Source organism: Heliangelus exortis, chromosome 9 (assembly GCF_036169615.1).
Source record: "Heliangelus exortis chromosome 9, bHelExo1.hap1, whole genome shotgun sequence".
NCBI lineage: Eukaryota > Metazoa > Chordata > Aves > Apodiformes > Trochilidae > Heliangelus > Heliangelus exortis.
Window position 1 is genome coordinate 24,585,946 of NC_092430.1, and position 21,510 is coordinate 24,607,455.

The window sequence follows — 21,510 nt, forward strand, 5'->3', positions numbered from 1 at the left end:
CACCTTTTTCACCCATGTTATATCTAAAGGGCTCCAAATCTGAATTTTCTTCCAATGTTACAGCTGGAAGGGGAGGGACACTCCCAGCCATTCAGCCTGGGCATCATTTAAAGGACCTGGCTCCCAGGGTGTGTTTCTACAGTGGGGATAGCACCAAAAAAAAAAAAAAAAAAAAGAAAAAAAAGAAAAAGAAAAGAACCTGGCTATCAGGAAAGCAAAGAACAGCCTGAAAGCAGCAAAATCACAGTGTACTCACATTCATCTTCCAGCATGGGCTCCTCTTTCAAGGCATTTTGGCTGAGATGGCAGCAGTGGTGGGGCCGGGCAGAGCCCTGAGCCCACTGCCTACTCCTCAGCTCCTGCCTTCCCCTGCCTCCCACCAACCATTCCTCCAGCCCTTGGCCTCTGGGCTTGAAAAATTGACTTTCAATTCATTTAGCATCCAAGATTCTGGCTGAACTCTTCCCAGCAGCTGTCGGGTCCCACCAAAGGAGTTGCTGATGGTTTCCAGTAGAACCTTTTCTGGGAAGGTGATGTCTGAGCTCCCCTTCACCCTCTGCCTGGCTGGAGAGCTCTCAGCAAAACCAGGAGAACACGAGGCTGCTTTTTTTTTTTTCCAAAAAAAAAAAAAAAAAAGCAAAAAGCAAAAAAAAAGCCTCCCTTTTACGTGCCTCGACCTTGCAGGGGAAATCCTGTCTCCTCTGCATTATTCATGACACTTTCTGTTCTGCCAGCTCCAGAGCACATTTTCAATCATTAATATGTCATGATTTTTTTATCCTTGCTTTTTTTTTAATGATTATTGTTATTTTTGGGAGGCTTCTGTCTTCTTCTCCTGTGCTTTCAGGAGAGCAGGAGCCTGGTGAGGTGAATTAGCATTCATCTGATTTACTAAGTCCTAGAAGAATAAATGTCTGCATCCTCAGGCACACCCTTCCTGCTGGGAAAATATCACTTTAAAAGCTCTGGGAAGAAGGAGAGCTCCAGCTGGTGCTGGCTAAAGCACTTCAATCCGTGGTTGGAGCTTAGTTTGGGGACTATTTTCCAGCTTCCCAGCCTGCCTGGGGACAGAATGCAGAGGAGGCTCCAAGCATCACATGAAAAAAAAAAAACCCCACAAATGGTAAGGAGGCTGCAAACTCCAGAAAAGATCTTGTTTTCATTTTTTTAAGGAAAGCTGGTAGAAAAATGGAGGTGTTCTTGAGGCTGGTGGGCCAGGAAAAAGAATGAAAGCTGCCAGAGGATCCTTTTAGCACAGGACTCTGGGGCTCAAAGCTTTCCCCAGAGCAGCAAAACCCTCCTGGGATCTTTTCCCTCCCAAGAGCAACATTTATGGATTGAACCTGGGCTGGAGCAAAGAGCTGGATACTGGGATGTTAAAGCATCTCCAGGCTGGGAGAGCTGAAATCTCTGTCCCAGGAGCTGAGGGAGGGAAATGACATTCCAGCAGCAGGGAACTCCTGCCAAGGAAGTCACAGCCTGAGCTCCTCACTCCCATCATCCCTGAAATTATTTTCCAGGCTTGGGGTGGGCTGGATGTTAAAGCTGGGCCTAGGAAAGGAGAAGGGTGAAGGGCACCTGGCTGCTGGCCCAGCTGCCCATTCCCAGCCAAACTAGGAATGGACACAACCAACCCACTTCAACAAAATTCCCTTTTTTTTTAAATATTTCATAGAAGAAACCAAACTGGATTTCTAACAGAAAGGCAGCAGGAACCTGAGGAGCTCAGCATCTCCATGCCCAGGACTGATGGCCACTCACACCCTCCTGCCCCACAGATGGCTTTGGGGAGTTTTCTTACCCCCTCAATGCTCATCTTCCAGCTGCCAACCCAGGTGCTTTTGTGGAGAGATTTTTCATAGAATCATAGAATCATAGAATCCTAGGGGTTGGAAGGGACCTGGAAAGATCATCTAGTCCAACCCCCCCTGCCAGAGCAGGGCCCCCTAGAGTCCATCCCCTAGGAACGTGTCCAGGAGGGTTTTGAATGTCTCCAGTGAAGGAGACTCCACAACCCCCCTGGGCAGCCTGTTCCAGGGCTCTGTCACCCTTACAGTAAAAAAATTTTTTCTGATATTCAACTTGAACCTCCTATGCTCCAATTTACACCCATTACCCCTTGTCCTATCACTGGTCACCACTGAGAAAAGCCTAACTCCATCTCCCTGACACTCACCCCTTACATATTTGAAAACATTGATGAGGTCACCCCTCAGTCTCCTTTTCTCCAAACTAAAGAGCCCCAGCTCCCTCAGCCTTTCCTCATAAGGGAGATGTTCCACTCCCTTAATCATCTCAGTAGCTCTGCGCTGGACTCTTTCAAGCACTTCCCTGTCCTTCTTGAACTGAGGGGCCCAGAACTGGACACAATACTCCAGGTGTGGCCTCACCAATGCAGAATAGAGGGGGAGGAGAACCTCTCTTGACCTACTAACCACCCCCTTTCTAATGCACCCCAGGATGCCATTGGCCCTCTGCCCATGTCACATCCTACCCAAGCCTGGGCTGCCTGCTCCAGCCCCAAATGACACCAAATTCCTGCACAGTTCCCAACACCTTCAGCTCTTCCATCCCTTTCAGTCTGCCCAGGAGTCCCTTTGTGCTGTGAGGGATAATTCAGGAACCTTTGAGCTCACCCCACCAGCTACCCTAAAACTCTTTTTATGTGGGTTTGTGCATTCCCTACTGCATTTGGGCTGCAGGTAGAAATGAAAAAGAGCTTCAAGGGCTGGGCTCCTACAAAAAGCAAAGCTTGTTCTTGTCCTAGTTAAAGGGTTTTAAGCTTGAATCCTCCATTTAATGGGAGCAGCAGCTGTGGCTCATCTCCTCCTCCCTCCATCTCCACTGCGAATATCCCACTATTTCACATTCCAGTAGTTCCCAGCACATCTCTAACACTGTTCACCACAATCTCCCAGTAAATCAGTGACCTACAAGGTCCCTCCTGGGCTGGCAGCTGCCATACTGGTGGGGGGTGGCATGTTGGGGACAGGAACCAGGGACCCTGTGGCTGGAGGCAGGGTCAGAGCTGTTGGGGTTGCCCCAGCCCATGTGGCCAGCAGCAGGGAGGCTTTGGGCTACTTAATCCCCCCTTTCCAATACAGGATTAGGACTTTCTCTAATAGGTTTCCACTAATTCCTTAAGAGAGTGGAGCACAAACAAATGCATCTCTGCAGCTGAGGAGTTTTCCTTCCTTCCTTTCCTCCTCTTATTCCTCTTCCCATCCTTTGGAACCATCTCAGCAAGGATGCAGCCACAACCACCACCACCAGCAACATACCCCAACCCTGCTGGCACCATGCAGGGGATGAAAAACCCCACATTATCTGCCACTTTTCTTTACTAAAAAGGCTGCACCGAGTCAACCTGGCCTCAACTGGCAGCTGGAGAGACTTTCCCTGGAGGGATCCACATCCCTATTGCATCCAGGCACCTGGAAAAGTGGGGCTGGGCTGGCCCAGGGAGGGGAAATTGTGTTTTGGGTTTCTTTTCCATGAGGTTGGCACCTGTGGCACCCCCAGCATGGCAGGGGACAAGGTCTGTGTGCCACGGGGACCCTCACCAGCCAAGAGCCAGCTGCTGGGGTTGCCTTTGCCCCAGGGGTGTTTTGCAGCATCATCCCCAGAGCTACAGAAACCTGGTAGAGAAATAAAATCTGGCACAGGTTCCAACACCAGGGTCACCTTGAAATAAGTTGTGATTTTTTTTTATTTTTTTTTTTTGCTAGAAACTGTAGGAATTGTCCCCACCTGAAGGAGGGGACACTTGGTTTTCCCTTCCTGCAGTGCAGCTGAGTTAGAGGCTGAAGCCACAGCATCTCCAGCAGCAGCAGCTGCTCTCCCACCTCCATCCTCCCCAAATTTGGCCTCTCCAGGGGCTGGGAGGAGGAGCAGAGCTGCAGAGAATAATTTGGGGTTGGAAGGGACTTCTCAAGGTCACCCAGTCCAAGCCCTGCAGTCTCAGGGACATCCTCACCCAGATCAGGGTGCTCAGAGCATCCTCAAACCTCAAACATCTCCAGGGATGAAGCCTCAACCCCCTCCCTGGGCAACCTCTGCCACTGTCCCACCACCCTGATGGGAAAAACCTGAATTTCTAACACCCAACCTAAATCCCCTCTAATTCAGATCCTTTTCTGCTCCTGTTTGAGGAACTGGGGTCACCTCCACCCCTCACCTCTCCCTATTGCTGCCTTCCCAGCCTCTCTCCTCACAGGCAGTGTTGGCAAGAACAAGCAGCTCCCTAAATTTCACAGCTTCCAGGCAGTTCCTTTTCCTTTAAGGAAATCCCATCCTCATTTTTATTTACCTTAAAATTTTGCCTTCTCATTCTGCTGGCTCAGCTCCCACGTTCAGGCTGCAACAAGCACCAGGCATTATGCAGCTCCCCAGGGCTTTCGAAGTTGGCAAATTTTATTCTGGTTATTTTGGGGTTTTTTTTTCCCCCCCAAAAAATCCATTTTAAGCTTTTAGAACCCAGCAGCAATAATTTGGTAATCAAAAAGCTATCAATCTGGTCAGAAGGCTCAGCTGCCTCCTGCCCCAGTGATACAAAACCTTTTTAATACCCAGGGCTGGAGTGCCTGCCAGGCACCCAAGGGTTAACCCTGCTGGATCCTTTATTGCTGAGTTTTATTTAATTATTCCAATTGTACTGTCAGCTTTAATTGGCAGGCAGGTAGTAGAGCAGATTAAGCTGCATTTATATTTATTGCAAGCTCTGTTTCTGGGCTGCCATTTATTCCTGGCTGGCTGGGGCTCCCAGACTGTAGGGTTTGGTGCAGAATGGGTGGATTTGGGGCTTTCTTTAGCCCTGGGGTGGATATTTGAAAAAGTGGAGACACAGGGAGCTTCAGGGCCAGATCCTTTCTGGACAGGTTTGGAGTTTTAAGGTGAGGTATTGGAGGCTTAAGTTAATTTTTGTAATTCTGGGGACTGGTTCTAACCCCTGGCCTTGGGATGTTGGATGTGGTGAAGAGTTCCCAGGTCTTGGGGGGATTGGAGGCCTAAAGCCCCATTTTATTTCTCTTCTCCAGCTGCTTTCACACCTTCCACCACTTCATCCTCACATCTTTGGGTTGCTTTGGAATCTCCTCTTTGCCAGCTCAAGCTGAGCTTACAGTAAGCCCCCAAATAGCAGCCACTCAGAATTAATGCCAAGAACTCCCAGCTTGTGTCCCCTCCATCAAAAGAGATCACTGGAGGAAGATCCTAATAATTCGTTGTCCTTTGTAACAGCATTAGGATGTAAAAGTATTAAACAGCAATTATGTCTTATCTGGTATGCAAATGCCTATAATTTGAATTTATGAATAAAAATCCACTCCTAATAGGGCTGCTCAGCTGTGCAGGTATTGCAGAGCCCTGGATTTATCACCACCTGCTCCAAGGTTGCTGTTCCAGCAGGGATTGCCTCCTTGGGGGATGTTTTTTCAGAAGCCCCCAGGGCTCCTGGGCTGGGAAGGGGTCAGACCCCCCCCCAGGTCCCCTCTGAGTTGCCACCCCCAAATACAAATAGGAAAAAGTGCTCCTCAGAGGCAAATTTGCCCTTTTAACTCAGCACAGGGAAGAGTTCCAAGGTGCTTTGCTAGGATCATGGTTTTCCTTCCTTCCTCCCACAGCCTGGGGGGAGTTGGAATTATTTATCTTCACACCACGCTGTCCCCAAGGTGCTTCCCTACAAATACAGAATCCCAGACTGGTTTGGGATGGAAGGAACCTTAAATCCCACCCAGTGCCATGCCCAGGGACACCTCCCCCAGCCCAGGGTGCTCCAAGCCCCATCCAGCCTTCAACATTCCCAGGGATGGGGCAGCCACAGCTTCTCTGGGCAACCTGGGGCTCAGCACCCTCACACTAAAGAATTTCTTCTTATTTCCAACCTAAATCTCCCCTCTTCCAGTTTAAAACCATTGCTATTGCCACAGACCCTTGGGAATCAACACCACAATGTCCCAGTATAGGTTGGGGGCTGAGCTGCTGGAGAGCAGTGGAGGTGAAAGAGACCTGGGGGTCCTGGTAGACAAGAAGATGCCCATGAGCCAGCAATGTGCCCTTGTGGCCAAGAAGGCCAATGGCATCCTGGGGTGCATTAGAAAGGGGGTGGTTAGTAGGTCAAGAGAGGTTCTCCTCCCCCTCTATTCTGCATTGGTGAGGCCACACCTGGAGTATTGTGTCCAGTTCTGGGCCCCTCAGTTCAAGAAGGACAGGGAAGTGCTTGAAAGAGTCCAGCACAGAGCTACTGAGATGATTAAGGGAGTGGAACATCTCCCTTATGAGGAAAGGCTGAGGGAGCTGGGGCTCTTTAGTTTGGAGAAAAGGAGACTGAGGGGTGACCTCATCAATGTTTTCAAATATGTAAGGGGTGAGTGTCAGGGAGATGGAGTTAGGCTTTTCTCAGTGGTGACCAGTGATAGGACAAGGGGTAATGGGTGTAAATTGGAGCATAGGAGGTTCAAGTTGAATATCAGAAAACATTTTTTTACTGTAAGGGTGACGGAGCCCTGGAACAGGCTGCCCAGGGGGGTTGTGGAGTCTCCTTCACTGGAGACATTCAAAACCCACCTGGACACGTTCCTAGGGGATGGACTCTAGGGGGCCCTGCTCTGGCAGGGGGGGTTGGACTAGATGATCTTTCCAGGTCCCTTCCAACCCCTAGGGTTCTATGATTCTATGATTCTATGATTCTATGATTCTATGATTCTATGATTCTATGATTCTATGATTCTATGAAATCTGGCCAAGAAAAAAAACCCCAAAGACCTAAACCAAACCAAAACACACACGAAAAAACCCAAACCCCAAAAACCCCCCAACAAACCAAGCCCACCACAAACAAACGAAAAAAAAACTCCAACCCAACCCAACCCAAACAAACCCCCCGTAGTTCACTGATGGTCACCAGCAGCCCTGCTAATCCAAGAAAAAAAACCCCCAAAACTTGGCAATCTTGCTGGGGAACTGCAGGAAGCTCAGGGATGGGGATCCATTCCCCAGCATCACCCTTGGGCAGAGGTTGCACAGCAGCCCCTTTCCCCATCAGCTCCACCAAGGGGCTCCTTTTTCCCAACCAAACCATTCCTAAAGTGTTCCCAAACCATTCCTAAAGTGTCCCAAATCCCTTTGCCTTCCCTGCTCCTTTTTTTTTTTTTTCCCATTTGGAGTCCTCACATTCCACTTCTTCCTTAGGGCAGCTCGGAAAGCTCAGCCCCATTAGAGGGAAATTTTCTCTTAGGGAGTGGAAAACCTCTCTAAATGCTAAAATCTATTTTTTTTTTTTTTTTAATGGACTAAAAGGAAGCTTTTAAACTCCCATCCCCAAGTGCTGGGTTATTTTGCTTCCCTACAGGAAATTTGGGCTGACAGCTGGAGAGCAGGAATCCCAGGAGAGGTGTCCTGAGTGCCCTGCTTTGAGTCTTTTCATGCAGCTAAAAAGCAAAATAAAACCTTTTGGGTGCTAAAAAGCACCCAAAAACTCTGTACAAACACTACCTGGAAGCCCCCTTCAGGAAAAAAACCCACAAAAACATTAAATTAAAAGATATTTGCTCTCTGTTATCTCTTGTTGTTGATTCCCTGGGGGCAAGAAATTCCCTCAAGGTTTTTTTATTTAAAAAAAAAAAAAAAAAAAAGTTGGGAAAAAGGTAATTCCAGAGGAAATCTTTCATTTTAAAGGATCAAAATACACCTTGGTCAAAACCAGATAAGGTGCACAGTGAAGAAATGAAAAGAAAACCTCAGAATTTGGCATTCTAGGTCCATCTGCTGTTGAAAATATGGAAATAGCATGGAAATGGCACTGGCTGCAAAGGGCAACACCACGGAGCAAACAGGAGTAAAAAACATGCTGGAAGGGTGGGAAATGGGGTGGAAGGGCCTTAAAAGCATGAAAAAAACCCCTAAAACTCAGAGAAAAATCAGTGTGGGGTGGCAGTGGTACAGGGGATAAATAGAGAGGGAGAAGCTTAAAAAAAATGGAAGGTAAAGGGGAGAAATTGGACTTGCAAAATAAAAAATAATAAAAATAAAAATCAGTGTGGGGTGGGAGTGGTACAGGGGATAAACAGAGAGGGAGAAGCCTAAAAAAAAGGGAAGGTAAAGGGAAGAAATTGGATTAGCAAAATAAAAAATAAAAAAAAAATCAGTGTGGGGTGGCAGTGGTACAGGGGATAAATAGAGAGGGAGAAGCCTAAAAAAAAGGAGGTAAAGGGGAGAAATTGGACTTGCAAAATTAAAAATAAAAGAAAATGAGTGTGGGGTGGGAGTGGTACAGGGGATAAATAGAGAGGGAGAGGCTTAAAAACAATGGAAGATAAAGGGGAGAAATTGGATTAGCAAAATAAAAAATAAAAATAAAAAAAAAAGTGTGGGATGGGAGTGGTACAGGGGATAAACAGAGAGGGAGAAGCTTAAAAACAATGGAAGATAAAGGGAAGAAATTGGATTAGCAAAATAAAAAAAAAATTAAAAAAAAGTGTGGGGTGGCAGTGGTACAGGGGATAAATAGAGAGGGAGAAGCATAAAAAAAAGGGAAGGTAAAGGGAAGAAATTGGATTAGCAAAATAAAAAATAAAAAAAAAAAATCAGTGTGGGGTGGGAGTGGTACAGGGGATAAATAGAGAGGGAGAGGCTTAAAAAAAAGGGAAGATAAAGGGGAGAAATTGGACTTGCAAAATTAAAAAAAAAATTAAAAAAAATCAGAGTGGGGTGGGAGTGGTACAGGGGATAAATAGAGATGGAGAAGCCTAAAAAAAAGGGAAGGTAAAGGGGAGAAATTGGACTGGCAAAATTAAAAAAAAATTTAAAAAAAGTGTGGGGTGGGAGTGGTACAGGGGATAAATAGAGAGGGAGAAGCCTAAAAAAAAGGGAAGGTAAAGGGGAGAAATTGGACTGGCAAAATTAAAAAAAAATTTAAAAAAAGTGTGGGGTGGGAGTGGTACAGGGGATAAATAGAGAGGGAGAAGCCTAAAAAAAAGGGAAGGTGAAGGGAAGAAATTGGACTTGCAAAATTAAAAAAAAAATAAAAAAATAAGGGAAGGTCCATGGAGCAGAAAATTGAGCAGAAAAACCCCACACGAATAGGGAGGGGAAAAAAAAAAATTTTGATTTTCCAGCTGAGGGCAGAGGGGTGCAGGGGCTTGGGGAAATATTCCAGAGAAAGTTGGGTCCATGAATAATGAAAGGGAGAGTGAGAAATGGAAAAGGAAATGTTGGGGAATTTCAGAAGGAAAGCAGAGAATTTCAGAAGGTGCAGAGGGGGTGCTGGGGAGGCAGGAGGAGATGTTTGACAGGGGTAAATAATTAATGTTGTGTTTAATTTATTCATATTTCTTTACTTTCCTGCTGTGCCAGGGAGAAATGAAGAGCTTAAAGGCCTGAGCTGTGTTTAACTGCAGCCCCAGGGAGAGGGAGGGGTGCTCAGCAGAGCTCAGCACAGCTCCAGCCACCTGCACCACTGCTGCTTTTCCTTTTATTGCTTCCAAGAGACACGGTTCAGGAGTTTGCACCTGAAAAGTGTGCTTTGGCCTCATTTTCTATCGGTGTGGTGTCGAAAATAAAAAAAAAAAAAAAAAAAAATTAAAAAATTAAAATAAAAAGAAAAAAATTAAAAAATAAAAAATTTTAAAAATGAAAAAAAATAAAAAGATAAAATGAAAAAAAGAAAAAAATGAAAAAATACAAATGAAAAAATACAAATGAAAATACAAATACAAATACAAATACAAATACAAATACAAATACAAATACAAATACAAATACAAATACAAATACAAATACAAATACAAATACAAATACAAATAAAAATAAAAATACAAATAAAAATAAAAATAAAAATACAAATACAAATACAAATAAAAATAAAAATAAAAATAAAAATAAAAATAAAAATAAAAATAAAAATAAAAATAAAAATAAAAATAAAAATAAAAATAAAAATAAAAATAATAAAAATAAAAATAAAAATAAAAATAAAAATATAAAAAATAATAAAAACATAATAAAAAATAAAAATAACAAATAACAAATAAAGTAAAAAATAAAATAAAAATAAAATAAAAATAAAATAAAAATAAAATAAAAATAAAATAAAAATAAAATAAAAATAAAATAAAAATAAAATAAAAATTAAAAATTTAAAAAATAAAAAAATAAAAAGTTAAATAAAAAAATTAAAAAATTTTTAAAAAAATTTAAAAATTAAAAAAAAATAAAAAAAATAAAAATAATAAAACACTTTTCTTGGCCTTTTTGGGCTTCACCACCAGCCCCAAGCAATTTGCTGCCAGCTGGTCACCACTGTGCTGGCACAGTTAGAGCCCCAACCCAGACAAACCCAGGGCACCCAGAGCTCCAACCTGAACCCAAAAGTTCTTAAGCGAGAAAATCATTATTTTCCCTCTGGTTTTTCTCCGAAACCGAAGCCTTTCGTCAGCTTTCCTTGCCCATCACATCCACCTGGCTCATCCAAGCCAAGGGAAAGTGGAGTCTGGAGAAGGGAAAGTGGAGTCTGGAGAAGGGAAAGTGGAGTCTGGAGAAGGGAAAGTGGAGCTTGGAGAAGGAAAAGTGGAGCTTGGAGAAGGAAAAGTGGAGTCTGGAGAAGGGAAAGTGGAGCTTGGAGAAGGGAAAGTGGAGTTTGGAGAAGGGAAAGTGGAGTCTGGAGAAGGGAAAGTGGAGCTTGGAGAAGGGAAAGTGGAGTCTGGAGAAGTGAAAGGGGAGTCTGGAGAAGTGAAAGGGGAGTCTGGAGAAGTGAAAGGGGAGTTTGGAGAAGGGAAAGTGGAGCTTGGATAAAAGTGAAAGTGAAGTTTGGAGAAGTGAAAGTGGAGCTTGGAGAAGGGAAAGTGGAGTCTGGAGAAGTGAAAGTGGAGTTTGGAGAAGGGAAAGGGGAGTTTGGAGAAGGGAAAGTGGAGCTTGGAGAAGGGAAAGTGGAGCTTGGAGAAGGGAAAGTGGAGCTTGGATAAAAGTGAAAGTGAAGTTTGGAGAAGTGAAAGTGGAGTTTGGAGAAGTGAAAGTGATGCTTTAGCAAAGGCTCCTCTGGTTGGATCCATCCCAGCCCCCGGGCAACCGGGGCCGGGACAAAAATTGATCCAGGGGCATTACAGGAGCAGAACCTCCCAGGAGCCCAAACGCAGGCCCAGAGGAGCATTGATCCCACAGCATGAGGTGACACCAAGGGATAATTTAACCAACAAGAAAGATTTTTAAGAGCATTTTTTAAGCTTAGCCTCCCTCCTTTGATCTCCGGGCCACCCGAAGCTGCGTGATGCCATCGGTCCCGTTCAGCAGGGCCACGACAACCAGGGCTTAAACATCTACAAACTGGATTTGGGCTTAGAAATCCCAATAGGATTTTTCTAGCAAGGTGTCCTGGTTTGGGCCAGGATAAAGGTGATTTTCTGTCTTGTACTTTTGCTTTTAGCTAAGTCTCTTGTAAGTAGCTGCACTTGCTGAAATTAACAGCAAGTTTCTCAGCCAGTGTGTGTTTCTAGGACTGATAACACTTGATGTTTAGAGTTACTGCTAGAGCCTGGTGTGCAGAGCCAAGGACACTGCTCAGCTCTGAGGAAAACATAAAGAGCTCCCACCTGCATCCCTCCTTTGGGGAGGAACGGACAAGAGAGATGCCAGAATTGACCAAACAGAGGATTCCATCCCATATACATCATCCTCAGTATAAATTTGAGGGATCACGAGGGCCAAGCCAGATTTCCTGCTTCCAGCTTCCAGCTGCCTGCCCTTCCTGCCTTTCCTGCTTCCCTTTCCTTCACCCAGCACCCTGGAAGGATCCCGTCTGTTCACCTGCCTGTGCTCCTGATCCATCCCAGCCCATATCTGTGTGTTCCTGCCTCCAGCTCCCAACTGCTGCTGACTCCAGGAGTCCAGCCTGGACTTTCCCAGAGCTGCCCTGCAGCCTCGGTGGTGACCTGAGAGTTACTGGGGGAAAGGGGGGAGGAATGTGGTACCCATTTTCTTGTATATTTGTATATATTTATTAATTTTTCCTATTTCTCATTCCTGTTTCATTAAAGCTGTGTAGTTTAGTTCCCAACCCATCAGTCTCTCTCCCTTATTCTCTCTCCTTTCTTATCAGGGAGGAGAGAGAGATTAATAGAGAGCGTCTGTTACTCGGTTTAATTGCCAGGGCAGTGTTAAACCCTGACACAAGGTTTATTTGGAATCCTTTTTCCCCACTAGATCTACTTGTGCTTTACTGCACGGCAGGTGCTTCCTGCCACGGCACACAGTCAGAGCTACAGATGCTGCTGTTGAAACAGCTCTTAAATAACAGCTGCTGGGGTCTAAAACTGCTGATCTGTGGCTAAAAGCACAGCTGCTGCTCTCCAGGTCCTGCTCTCCAAAGCTGGGGCCAGGATGGGGAGCAAGAGGTGGTTTGTGAGCCTTTGGGTTCTGACACCGTGGTTGGATTGAGCTGGATCAACCTTCCCATCATTGCTCATGGGTGAGTAAATAACTGCTCAAGGGTTTTTTTCAGGTGAATAAAATAAATAAAATATCAGACATCTGCTGTGACACAGAAATAAGGATTTTCCCCCCTAAACTCAATTTTTTTTTTAATTTAAAAAAAACAAAACAAAACAAACCCTGCACCTTTCTGCCTCTGAAACCAATGGTTCATTTTTCATTGACTTCAACAAGAGCAGCACCCAAGCTGGATCCCCCTGGGCACTGCAAGGAACATCCACAAAAAGGATGCTCCAGAGAGACACCAGACTTCCAAATATCCTTGATCCATGAAGCTCCAGCTTCAAGGTGTGCACAGGAAAAGCTCTAACAGCTTCATGCCTTGGAAAATTCAGCAGAGCCCAGGTGACCACACCACGAGGTTTTCAGAAGTTATTTGCAAGTTTTCATTTGGTATTTCTGGGAGAAATGAAATGGCTGGAGCAGAGGAACGTGGGCTTGAAGTAGTTATAAGCTCAGGCCAAAAAAAGGAAGGAAGGAAGGAAGGAAGGAAGGAAGGAAGGAAGGAAGGAAGGAAGGAAGGAAGGAAGGAAGGAAGGAAGGAAGGAAGGAAGGAAGGAAGGAAGGAAGGAAGGAAGGAAGGAAGGAAGGAAGGAAGGAAGGAAGGAAGGAAGGAAGGAAGGAAGGAAGGAAGGAAGGAAGGAAGGAAGGAAGGAAGGAAGGAAGGAAGGAAGGAAGGAAGGAAGGAAGGAAGGAAGGAAGGAAGGAAGGAAGGAAGGAAGGAAGGAAGGAAGGAAGGAAGGAAGGAAGGAAGGAAGGAAGGAAGGAAGGAAGGAAGGAAGGAAGGAAGGAAGGAAGGAAGGAAGGAAGGAAGGAAGGAAGGAAGGAAGGAAGGAAGGAAGGAAGGAAGGAAGGAAGGAAGGAAGGAAGGAAGGAAGGAAGGAAGGAAGGAAGGAAGGAAGGAAGGAAGGAAGGAAGGAAGGAAGGAAGGAAGGAAGGAAGGAAGGAAGGAAGGAAGGAAGGAAGGAAGGAAGGAAGGAAGGAAGGAAGGAAGGAAGGAAGGAAGGAAGGAAGGAAGGAAGGAAGGAAGGAAGGAAGGAAGGAAGGAAGGAAGGAAGGAAGGAAGGAAGGAAGGAAGGAAGGAAGGAAGGAAGGAAGGAAGGAAGGAAGGAAGGAAGGAAGGAAGGAAGGAAGGAAGGAAGGAAGGAAGGAAGGAAGGAAGGAAGGAAGGAAGGAAGGAAGGAAATCAACAAAATAAAAAAGCAACAGATGAGCTCCTGGAAATTCTCATCAAGACCAAATGTTGACTATAAGTTAAGGACAAATTCCTGCAGCCTGGAATCCTATGGACTGTTAAGAGGTGCAGAGAAAACCTTCTGAAGAGCTGCATGGGGCTTGACCATCAAAGCACTCAGTTCCTATAGGGCAGGGTCCCACCAACCTCTGGGGAAGGGACAGGGACAGGGTTCAGCCAAACGAGAGGGTTTGGCTGCAGATCTCTGTGTTCACCTCAAAACCACCACTCCAAGGTGCTTGCCCATTTTAAATCCCCAGCACTTGAGCACACAACCTGCTGTTTGGCAGAAGACAACCTATTTCCCAGAAAAAAAACTAAAAAAATCAGCATATTCACCACCAAGGAGAGCTGCAAACCCATTTTCTCTGCAGCTGAACGTTGGGGAAGGAAGAGTTCAGGTTCTCACCTGCATGTTGGGTCCTTGTCTCCCTTCTAAAATAATGGGATTTATATTGCAAAATACTGCTGATTTACACCCTTCTTTTGCTAAAAGAGCCTTTCTCAGGGGTATAAGGGGCTCTGTAGATTTAATGTCCTCAGCCTACCCCCCCGTGCCTCTTCGAACTGCACTAATTATTTGTAGGCAAAGCCTCATTTCTTTCTGAGAAAACTGCAGGGAGATGCACACTGTGCTGATCCCTCCCGATGGGGAGCCAAAAGGGGGCAAAAATGAACACTCATTCCATTACCATTTTTTGATTAGCAGCTCTCTAATGACAGTAATTAAAGCACTGAGCTGTACCACAGGCAGCACCAAAGCCCTGGTGCCCTCCGGAGCCTCCTCGCCCGGGCAGCCCCAGCGCTAAGGCAGCTGCTGGTTTGAAGATGTTTGTGAAGAATGTCAAGGAACAATAAAGATGATTGAAGAGCTGGGTTGTGGGAAGGGTTCAAAAGCTCCCGCTGCACTGTGAGCAACAAGGAAATGAAAAAGAAAAAGGGGAGAAAAGGGGCTGAATTGTCTCCATTACACCCTCTCGGAAAGGCAACAGGAAAGCAACATGCAGGCTCAGGTTGCCCAAGAGCTCACTGAAAGAGAGAGGTTTGTTCTGTTTCTGGTTGTCACCGGGAAAAAAAAGACACTTTCAGAGCACAGATGAACAGGAAATTTGGTCTAACAGTTGTTTTGTGCCTCTTGGATGCCCAAATATAATCCCATCCTTCCGGATTGCCAGGAAGCTGAAGAGGAGCCAGCAGTGTGCCCAGGTTGGGAGGCAAAGCAAAAGTTGAGCTCCGGTCCCACCTCCGGGGGGCTCAGGGAACCCCCGGGGCTCTTCCCAGCCCCCCCAGCCCAGGGCAAAGCAGCTTTGGGCTTCCAGCAGCATGGCCCAAGCATCCTTGGAGGGGCTGTGGTGACCCCAGCACAGCAGGGCCACTGGGAACCAGTCCCCACCAGGATGGAGTGGCCGGAGGTCTCCATTCCCCCCATCGGGTCCGGTGCTGAGTCAGAGCAGGTTTCAAAGCATTAATTTTTTTTTTTAATTTTTTTTTTTTTTTTTTTTTTTTTTTTTTTTTTTGGAGAGCAGCCAGACAGAGAGGGAGCTGGGAGTCTGGATTGCCAGGAAGCTGAAGAGGAGGCAGCAGTGTGCCCAGGTGGCCAAGAAGGCCAATGGCATCCTGGGCTGGCTCAGGAAGAGCGTGGCCAGCAGGTCCAGGGAAGGGATTCTGCCCCTGTGCTCAGCCCTGGGGAGGCCACAGCTTGAGTCCTGTGTCCAGTTCTGGGCCCCTCAGCTCAGGAAGGAGCTTGAGGTGCTGGAGCAGGTCCAAAGGAGGCAACTGGGCTGGGGAAGGGACTGGAGCACAGATCCTCTGAGGAGAGGCTGAGGGAGCTGGGGGTGTTGAGGCTGGAGAAGAGGAGGCTCAGGGGAGACCTCATCACTCTCTCCAACTCCCTGAAAGGAGGTTGGAGCCAGGGGGGGGTTGGGCTCTTTTCCCAGGCAACTCTCAGCAAGACAAGAGGGCACAAGAGGGCTCAAGTTGTGCCAGGGGAGGTTTAGGTTGGCCATGAGAAAGAATTTCTTTCTGGAGAGGGTGCTCAGGCATTGGAATGGGCTGCCCAGGGAAGGGGTGGATTCTCCATCCCTGGAGATATTTCCAAAGAGCCTGGATGTGGCACTCAGTGCCATGGGCTGGGAACCACGGGGGGAGTGGAGCAAGGGTTGGACTTGATGAGCTCTGAGCTCCCTTCCAACCCAGCCCATTCTAGGATTCCAGGATTCTATCAGTTCCCATCACCCCAGGACAATCTCTTCCCCATGGATTTCATCTTCCAGGCTACAGACAGGTTTGCTGCTTGCCCCTCCTGCTTTTACCCCCAAATTCCATGGAGTCAGGACTAGTGCTGGTCCATTTGAAGCTCTAAAGCCCTTTAGAGAGCTCCCTTGGTGAAAGAGCAGTACAGACACATTGCTGTGCCAGGGGAACTCCGGGATTTCCTTAGGAAGCTCCCAAATTGCTCCTGGAAGAACATTTCTTTCACATCACAGTGTGGCCTTTACCCAAGGGGAAGGGTGCAAGCAAAGAACTGTTGCTTCCAAAGCCTTTTTTTTGGAGCTTTTTCCCAAGAGGAGCTCCAGAGGGGTTACAAATGGTCCCAAACCTGAGCCCCATCCCCTCCCCTCTGAGCCAGGGCATGAAAAGCTGGAGGAGCCTCTGCTCTCAGCACCCTCTGGATGCTTCATCCCTTCTTTTCCAAGCTTAGATCCCCTTCCCAAGGCCTGGGAGGATTTCCTGCCCTGCCAGCCCTCCACCCCATGTACAGACACCTTCCACCCTTTGCCTCCATCCCTTCTCAGCAGGCACAGAAAACACAAGATGAATTTACACACAGGAGGATGAAGCCATACCTGAGATTTCCAGAAGGATGCTCTCAATCCTCAGCTGGAAACCTCCCCCTCAGTCCCCTCCTCAAGCCCCCCAGCCTCCTTGCTGCTGCTTTTTTACCCTCCCAGCCCCAATCAGCATCCCCAGAACCCAGGTGGAGGTGTTCCTGCTCCAGCTGAGGAGCAATCCCAACCCCACAGCCTCACCTGGCAAACCCAGCTGAAAAGAAACTCAACAAAACATCACCAGAAGGAGAAATGGTCTCCAAGTCAATGACTTTTCCATCTCTGGGTTTTTTTTTTTTTTCCATTTCTCCATTTCCTGTCAGACAAAGGAGTGGATGGACACAGAACCTGTGCAGACAAGAGCTGGCAGGTTCATGGGAAAATATTTTATTATATATGAGCCCAACACTCTCTATTATTCAGGCTGTGATTTGCAGATCTCACACTTTTTTTTTTTTAGTTTTTTTTATTTTATTAATTGTTACTAAAACAGCCAGATCTCCTGGGGGCAGGGGGAAGTGTTGATTTTTAATTTTTCAAATGAAGCCTATTGAAATAATCCCTCATTAATTCAATCAGCTTTCTGTCAGATAACTGCTGTATTATTTAAGGGGTAAAGTTTTAAATAAAGATCCTGGCAGAACCATCAGGTTGATTTAATACATTCCCTCCATCTAAGTGAAAGTCATAACCCTTGGAAACAAATTAGTCTGAAAATCAGAGGATGGCAACTCAAGTGTCACAACTCTTCATTATATGTCTTTTTATCTTTTTTTTTTTTTTCCTTTTTATCTTTGTTTTCTTTTTGGTTTGTTTGGGGGTTTGTTATTTTGGTTTTGTTTTATTCTTTATTATCTGGAAAGAAGCCTTGACCATCAAATGTCAATTTGTCAAATGTCCTGATGAGTTCCAAGAGCTTCCATAGGTATTCCCCAAGCAATCTGGAATATTTTAGTTCCTCTGGAGATTCTGGACACTACCTGATACCACTCATGCTCCAGAGCCCCAGGGGTATCATCTCTTATCATGACTTTTGTACAATATTTTTCAGGTATTAATATTTTTAGGACCATGCAACTTATTGCAAAGGGGGGTTTAATATTTTGACTTGTAATTAAGCTCCTCTGGAATCCTTCAGAAGTGGAAGCAGGACTGAATATTCCAGGCATTACATCTCCTGCCTTTTCCTTTTTTTTTTTTTTTGCTCCTGTGAATATCAGATATGGCCCAAAGGCCTTGCAGGGAAATGTTGTGCACCTCACATCTCAATTTTTCAGTGCTCAGAACAGTCCCCTGTGTCCTTGTGACTGCTGCTGGGGAGCAGGGAAAGGCAGGGAATCAAGGAATCTGGATCCATCCAATGCCTTGAGGCCCTGACCAGGCTGCTCCTAACTCATTTATCCAGGAAATCTGTAATAAGAGATCATAAGAGCACGAGGCAAGCACAGAAAATAATTCTCTGGCCACAAAGGTTAAACTGGAGGCTGCTTTGTCTGCCTCAAATCACTGTTTTCATAAAGCCAGGAGCCACTTAAACCCAGAAAGCCCCAAATATAATTCTCTGAAGAGCCAACATTGCTCTCTTCAGGCTGAGCTTTATGGGCAGAGAGGGGAACGTGTCCACCCTAATGGAACCATTTAAATGCATAACAGTTAAAGTAAACCCCTTAAAATCTGTCTCCACATCCTTTATGCTGACTGGTGAGACGTTGTTTTTTCCATAAAACACTGTGTAACTGAGAGATATTTAAAGCAGAAAAAAAAAAAAAAAAAAATAGGCTGGCTGTCTAGGGCTGGTCCAGACCAATTTCTGCTCTTAAGGATGGGACTGAGTGCACAGAAAGGAAAAGGAAAACACACTTCAGGTTGCTTTGCAGATTTCAGCTTTTCCTAAAGCATCTGGGAAGAAACAAGCAGCAGGGATGATGAGAAAAGAGGAAAAATTAAAATTAAAAGAAACCAACCAACCAAGCCCAAAGAACCTCAGCCCAGCAAAGCTCAGTGCTACCCCTGCAAGAGCCCCCCCCTTGGCCAGCCCAGGCTGCTGGGAGCTGGGGGGATGGTGAGAGGAATTCCCCCCATACACTTTGATGAATCCTTGGATTCATCCCTTAAATCCTTGGATTCATCCCTGATAAATCCAACCCTGAGGCTCAGCAGGTTGTGTTGGTGTCCCCACTGACCCAAGGGATGTCACGGGGCTGGCTCACTTTGGGACTGGGATTTTTTCCCTCCTTGGGGTTATCAGCAAGCTCAGAGCTGATGGTTCCTGGCAGAATAAATCCCTTCAGGGTCTGTTTCCTGGGATTTCATTGTCGGAAGGTTAAATAAAGAAATAAATCTCCATTCCAGCAGATTTCTTGTGGGGTTAAAACGTTGCAAGTTGCCTCAAATGGAAAAAATCGAGATCAACCCGAAGTCACAGACAGGCTGGGAACAAATCCATGAACCAGAGTGGTCAGATCTTCTTCACCAGCCACCAGCCAGACCTAAGGATGGGTTTGTGATGGCAAAAAATTACCTTCTGCCAGGAGAAGTGAGAGAAGCTTCACCTTCCCTCTAGCACAGGGACTGAAACTGGGAAGGAAGGGGTCAGGTTGAAAACCCCTCCAAATTTTATTTTACATGCAATTATTTCAAATTTTCCTAGGGAAGCTGATTGAATTAATGAGGGATTATTTCAATAGGCTTCATCTGAAAAATTAAAAAAGTGGAAGGGCCAGTGGAAAAACAAGATGAGGGAGGCTCCTTCTCAAACCTGGGGGCAGGAAAACTGGGACCAACTTCTGCTGAGCTTTCCACAAAAGGTGGGACCAGATCTTTGCCCTGCCTTGTGGGAGATCCCAGTAAGGACACTGGTGCCCCAGTCACTGTGCACAGAGACAGAAAAAAGAACAACAAAAGGGGTTTTCTTTGCACTTGAGACTTCGCTTTAAAACCCAACCAACCAGCTCTTGAATTTCTGACAGAAAGTGGAAAACATACAAAGCTTGGTAGAAACCCAAGGGGTTTTGGGGTTTTTTGTGTGTTGGCCATGCCCTATGACACCCACCCATTGACCCATGAAGAGCCACCAAGTGTTGTGCCACCAAATGTCCCAACCTCTGCTGTCCCAGCCCTCCTGCAGTGACCTGAGCATCCTCCTCCCAGCAGCCTGGGCTCAGTGCTGAGCTTGGTTTGGGAGCAGAGGTGCCTTTTCCTCACCCTCAGGATCATCCCTGGGGTGGGTGACACCCAGCTGTGGGGATGCAGCCCCTTGGGATGCCAGAGAGAGCTTTAAATACCAGGCAGAAGGATTAAGAGGAAGCTCTGGCAGTAATTGCCAGTGATATCACTCAGTTTTATGCACGGCTGCTTAAGCACCACGGGCTATAAAATCAGCCAGAGCTGAAAAGAACAATCCTAACAGCTTTTATTTATTGCTTTTTCTATGGCTGGAAACCACAGCCACTGCTGGAAACCTGCAAACCACCCCACTGAAGCTTTTCCTGCTTTTTATCACCACTTCCCATAGGCTGGGGGTTGTTGTCATGAAGATCCTTTGAATCCAAAGCAAAGAGAAGGTGGTCAGCCAATTTCTGAAGGAAAGGGAAAGCACCCATATAATACTAGATGCTTTTTATATGCATATAATATTAATATATTATATTATTATATGCATGGAGTGAGGATTCTGGGGCTGTTGTGCACTTCATGGTGTTTCCCACATCCCTAAGGCAGGCAGAGCCCAGCCCAGGCTGGTGCTCACCCTGCTGCTCAGAGGATGCCAAATTGCCTTCAAAACCAGCAAAAAGAGTTTGGGTTGGACAAGCAGGAATTGCTCACCTCCCAGTTCATGTGGAGTCAGCCTCCTCCTCCTCCTTTTCCTCCAGCACACACCAAAATTCCTGGCAAAACACCCCTGGGTGCTGTGTCCCCTTCCCTGGGGTGTTTGTGGCAAAACTTGGGTTTTGTTGGGGGGGGAGTATTTTTCTTTTTTTTTTTTTTTTTTTTAGGTCATTTCACTCAGTTCAGTCAAGCTACGTAAAGGGTCTTCTTTCTAAAAAAAATGTTAGCCCAAGAAGACACCTTTCCCACCTTTTCCTAAATACTGTGGGATGCCTTCAGGCTGAATCTCCTGGGATTAATTCTGTTCCACCTCTCCTGGCTGAGCTCTGATTATTGCAGCAGAGGGGGTGGCTCCCAGCTGGTTGTAGTTTGTCTTCTGGAATAAAGCCTGTGCTGTACCTAATGCTGGGTGTGCTGCAATGAAATCACTCCTTCCACCAATATTCTGAATATTAAAAAAGAACCAAAGACAGGATCTCTTGTTCCTGTGCAACTTCATTTTCCCTTCAAAAGTCCCTTCCAGCCCAAACCACTCCATGATTCTATAATAGACTTCTTGTACCTTCATAAAAGGAGATCATATTTCCTCAGTTTATGGCTGAAACACCTTAATTTAAGCTTCAAATTGTAAGGAGATGTCCTAGGGAAGGCTGGAGGTGGAAGGGTCTTCCATCTCCCTTCTACACCCTAAGCATCACCTTGTGCACCTGGGAATCCTGTAGCCTCCTGGTTTAGGAGGAATGACTCTGCCCTATTTGTGGTTCCCTAATTCTCTGCCAAAGCCTTTGGAGATGTTGAATTACACCAAAAAACTAAACCCCCCGTTTGTCTGGAGCATCCTTGTTATTGTTTCCCTCCTCAGAACTCATCCTCATCACACCAAAGCCTGCAGAAATTTAATGGGATAATCAAGGGGCTACTTAGAGGTTTAGTTTCCCCCTTAAAACCATCTTCAGACTGAATAAATAAATTTACCTCTTCATCCCCAAGATGAAGAAAACATTTCCATGATGTCCTGGTTTGGGCCAGGATAAAGGTGATTTTCTGTCTTGTACTTTTGCTTTTAGCTCAGTCTCTTGTAAGTATCTGCACTTGCTGAAATGAGCAGCAAGTTTCTCAGACAGTGTGTGTTTCTAGGAC

The 21,510-nt window shown here is 45.9% G+C and overlaps 1 protein-coding gene across 3 annotated transcripts in view; it reads right to left on the reverse strand.

The window, feature by feature from the left end:
* SCHIP1 (schwannomin interacting protein 1) overlaps positions 1-21,510 on the reverse strand; it is a 97,974-nt gene that overhangs the window by 53,675 nt on the left and 22,789 nt on the right. The window contains exon 1 of one of the 3 annotated variants that reach the window (XM_071752797.1): positions 257-462. The exons of the other annotated variants lie outside the window; for them this stretch is intronic. Within the exon in view, the coding sequence (XP_071608898.1) occupies positions 257-262 (6 nt within the window). The 5' untranslated portion in view covers positions 263-462. Of the gene's footprint in view, positions 1-256; positions 463-21,510 lie in introns of those variants that run through there. 3 annotated transcript variants of the gene reach the window in all.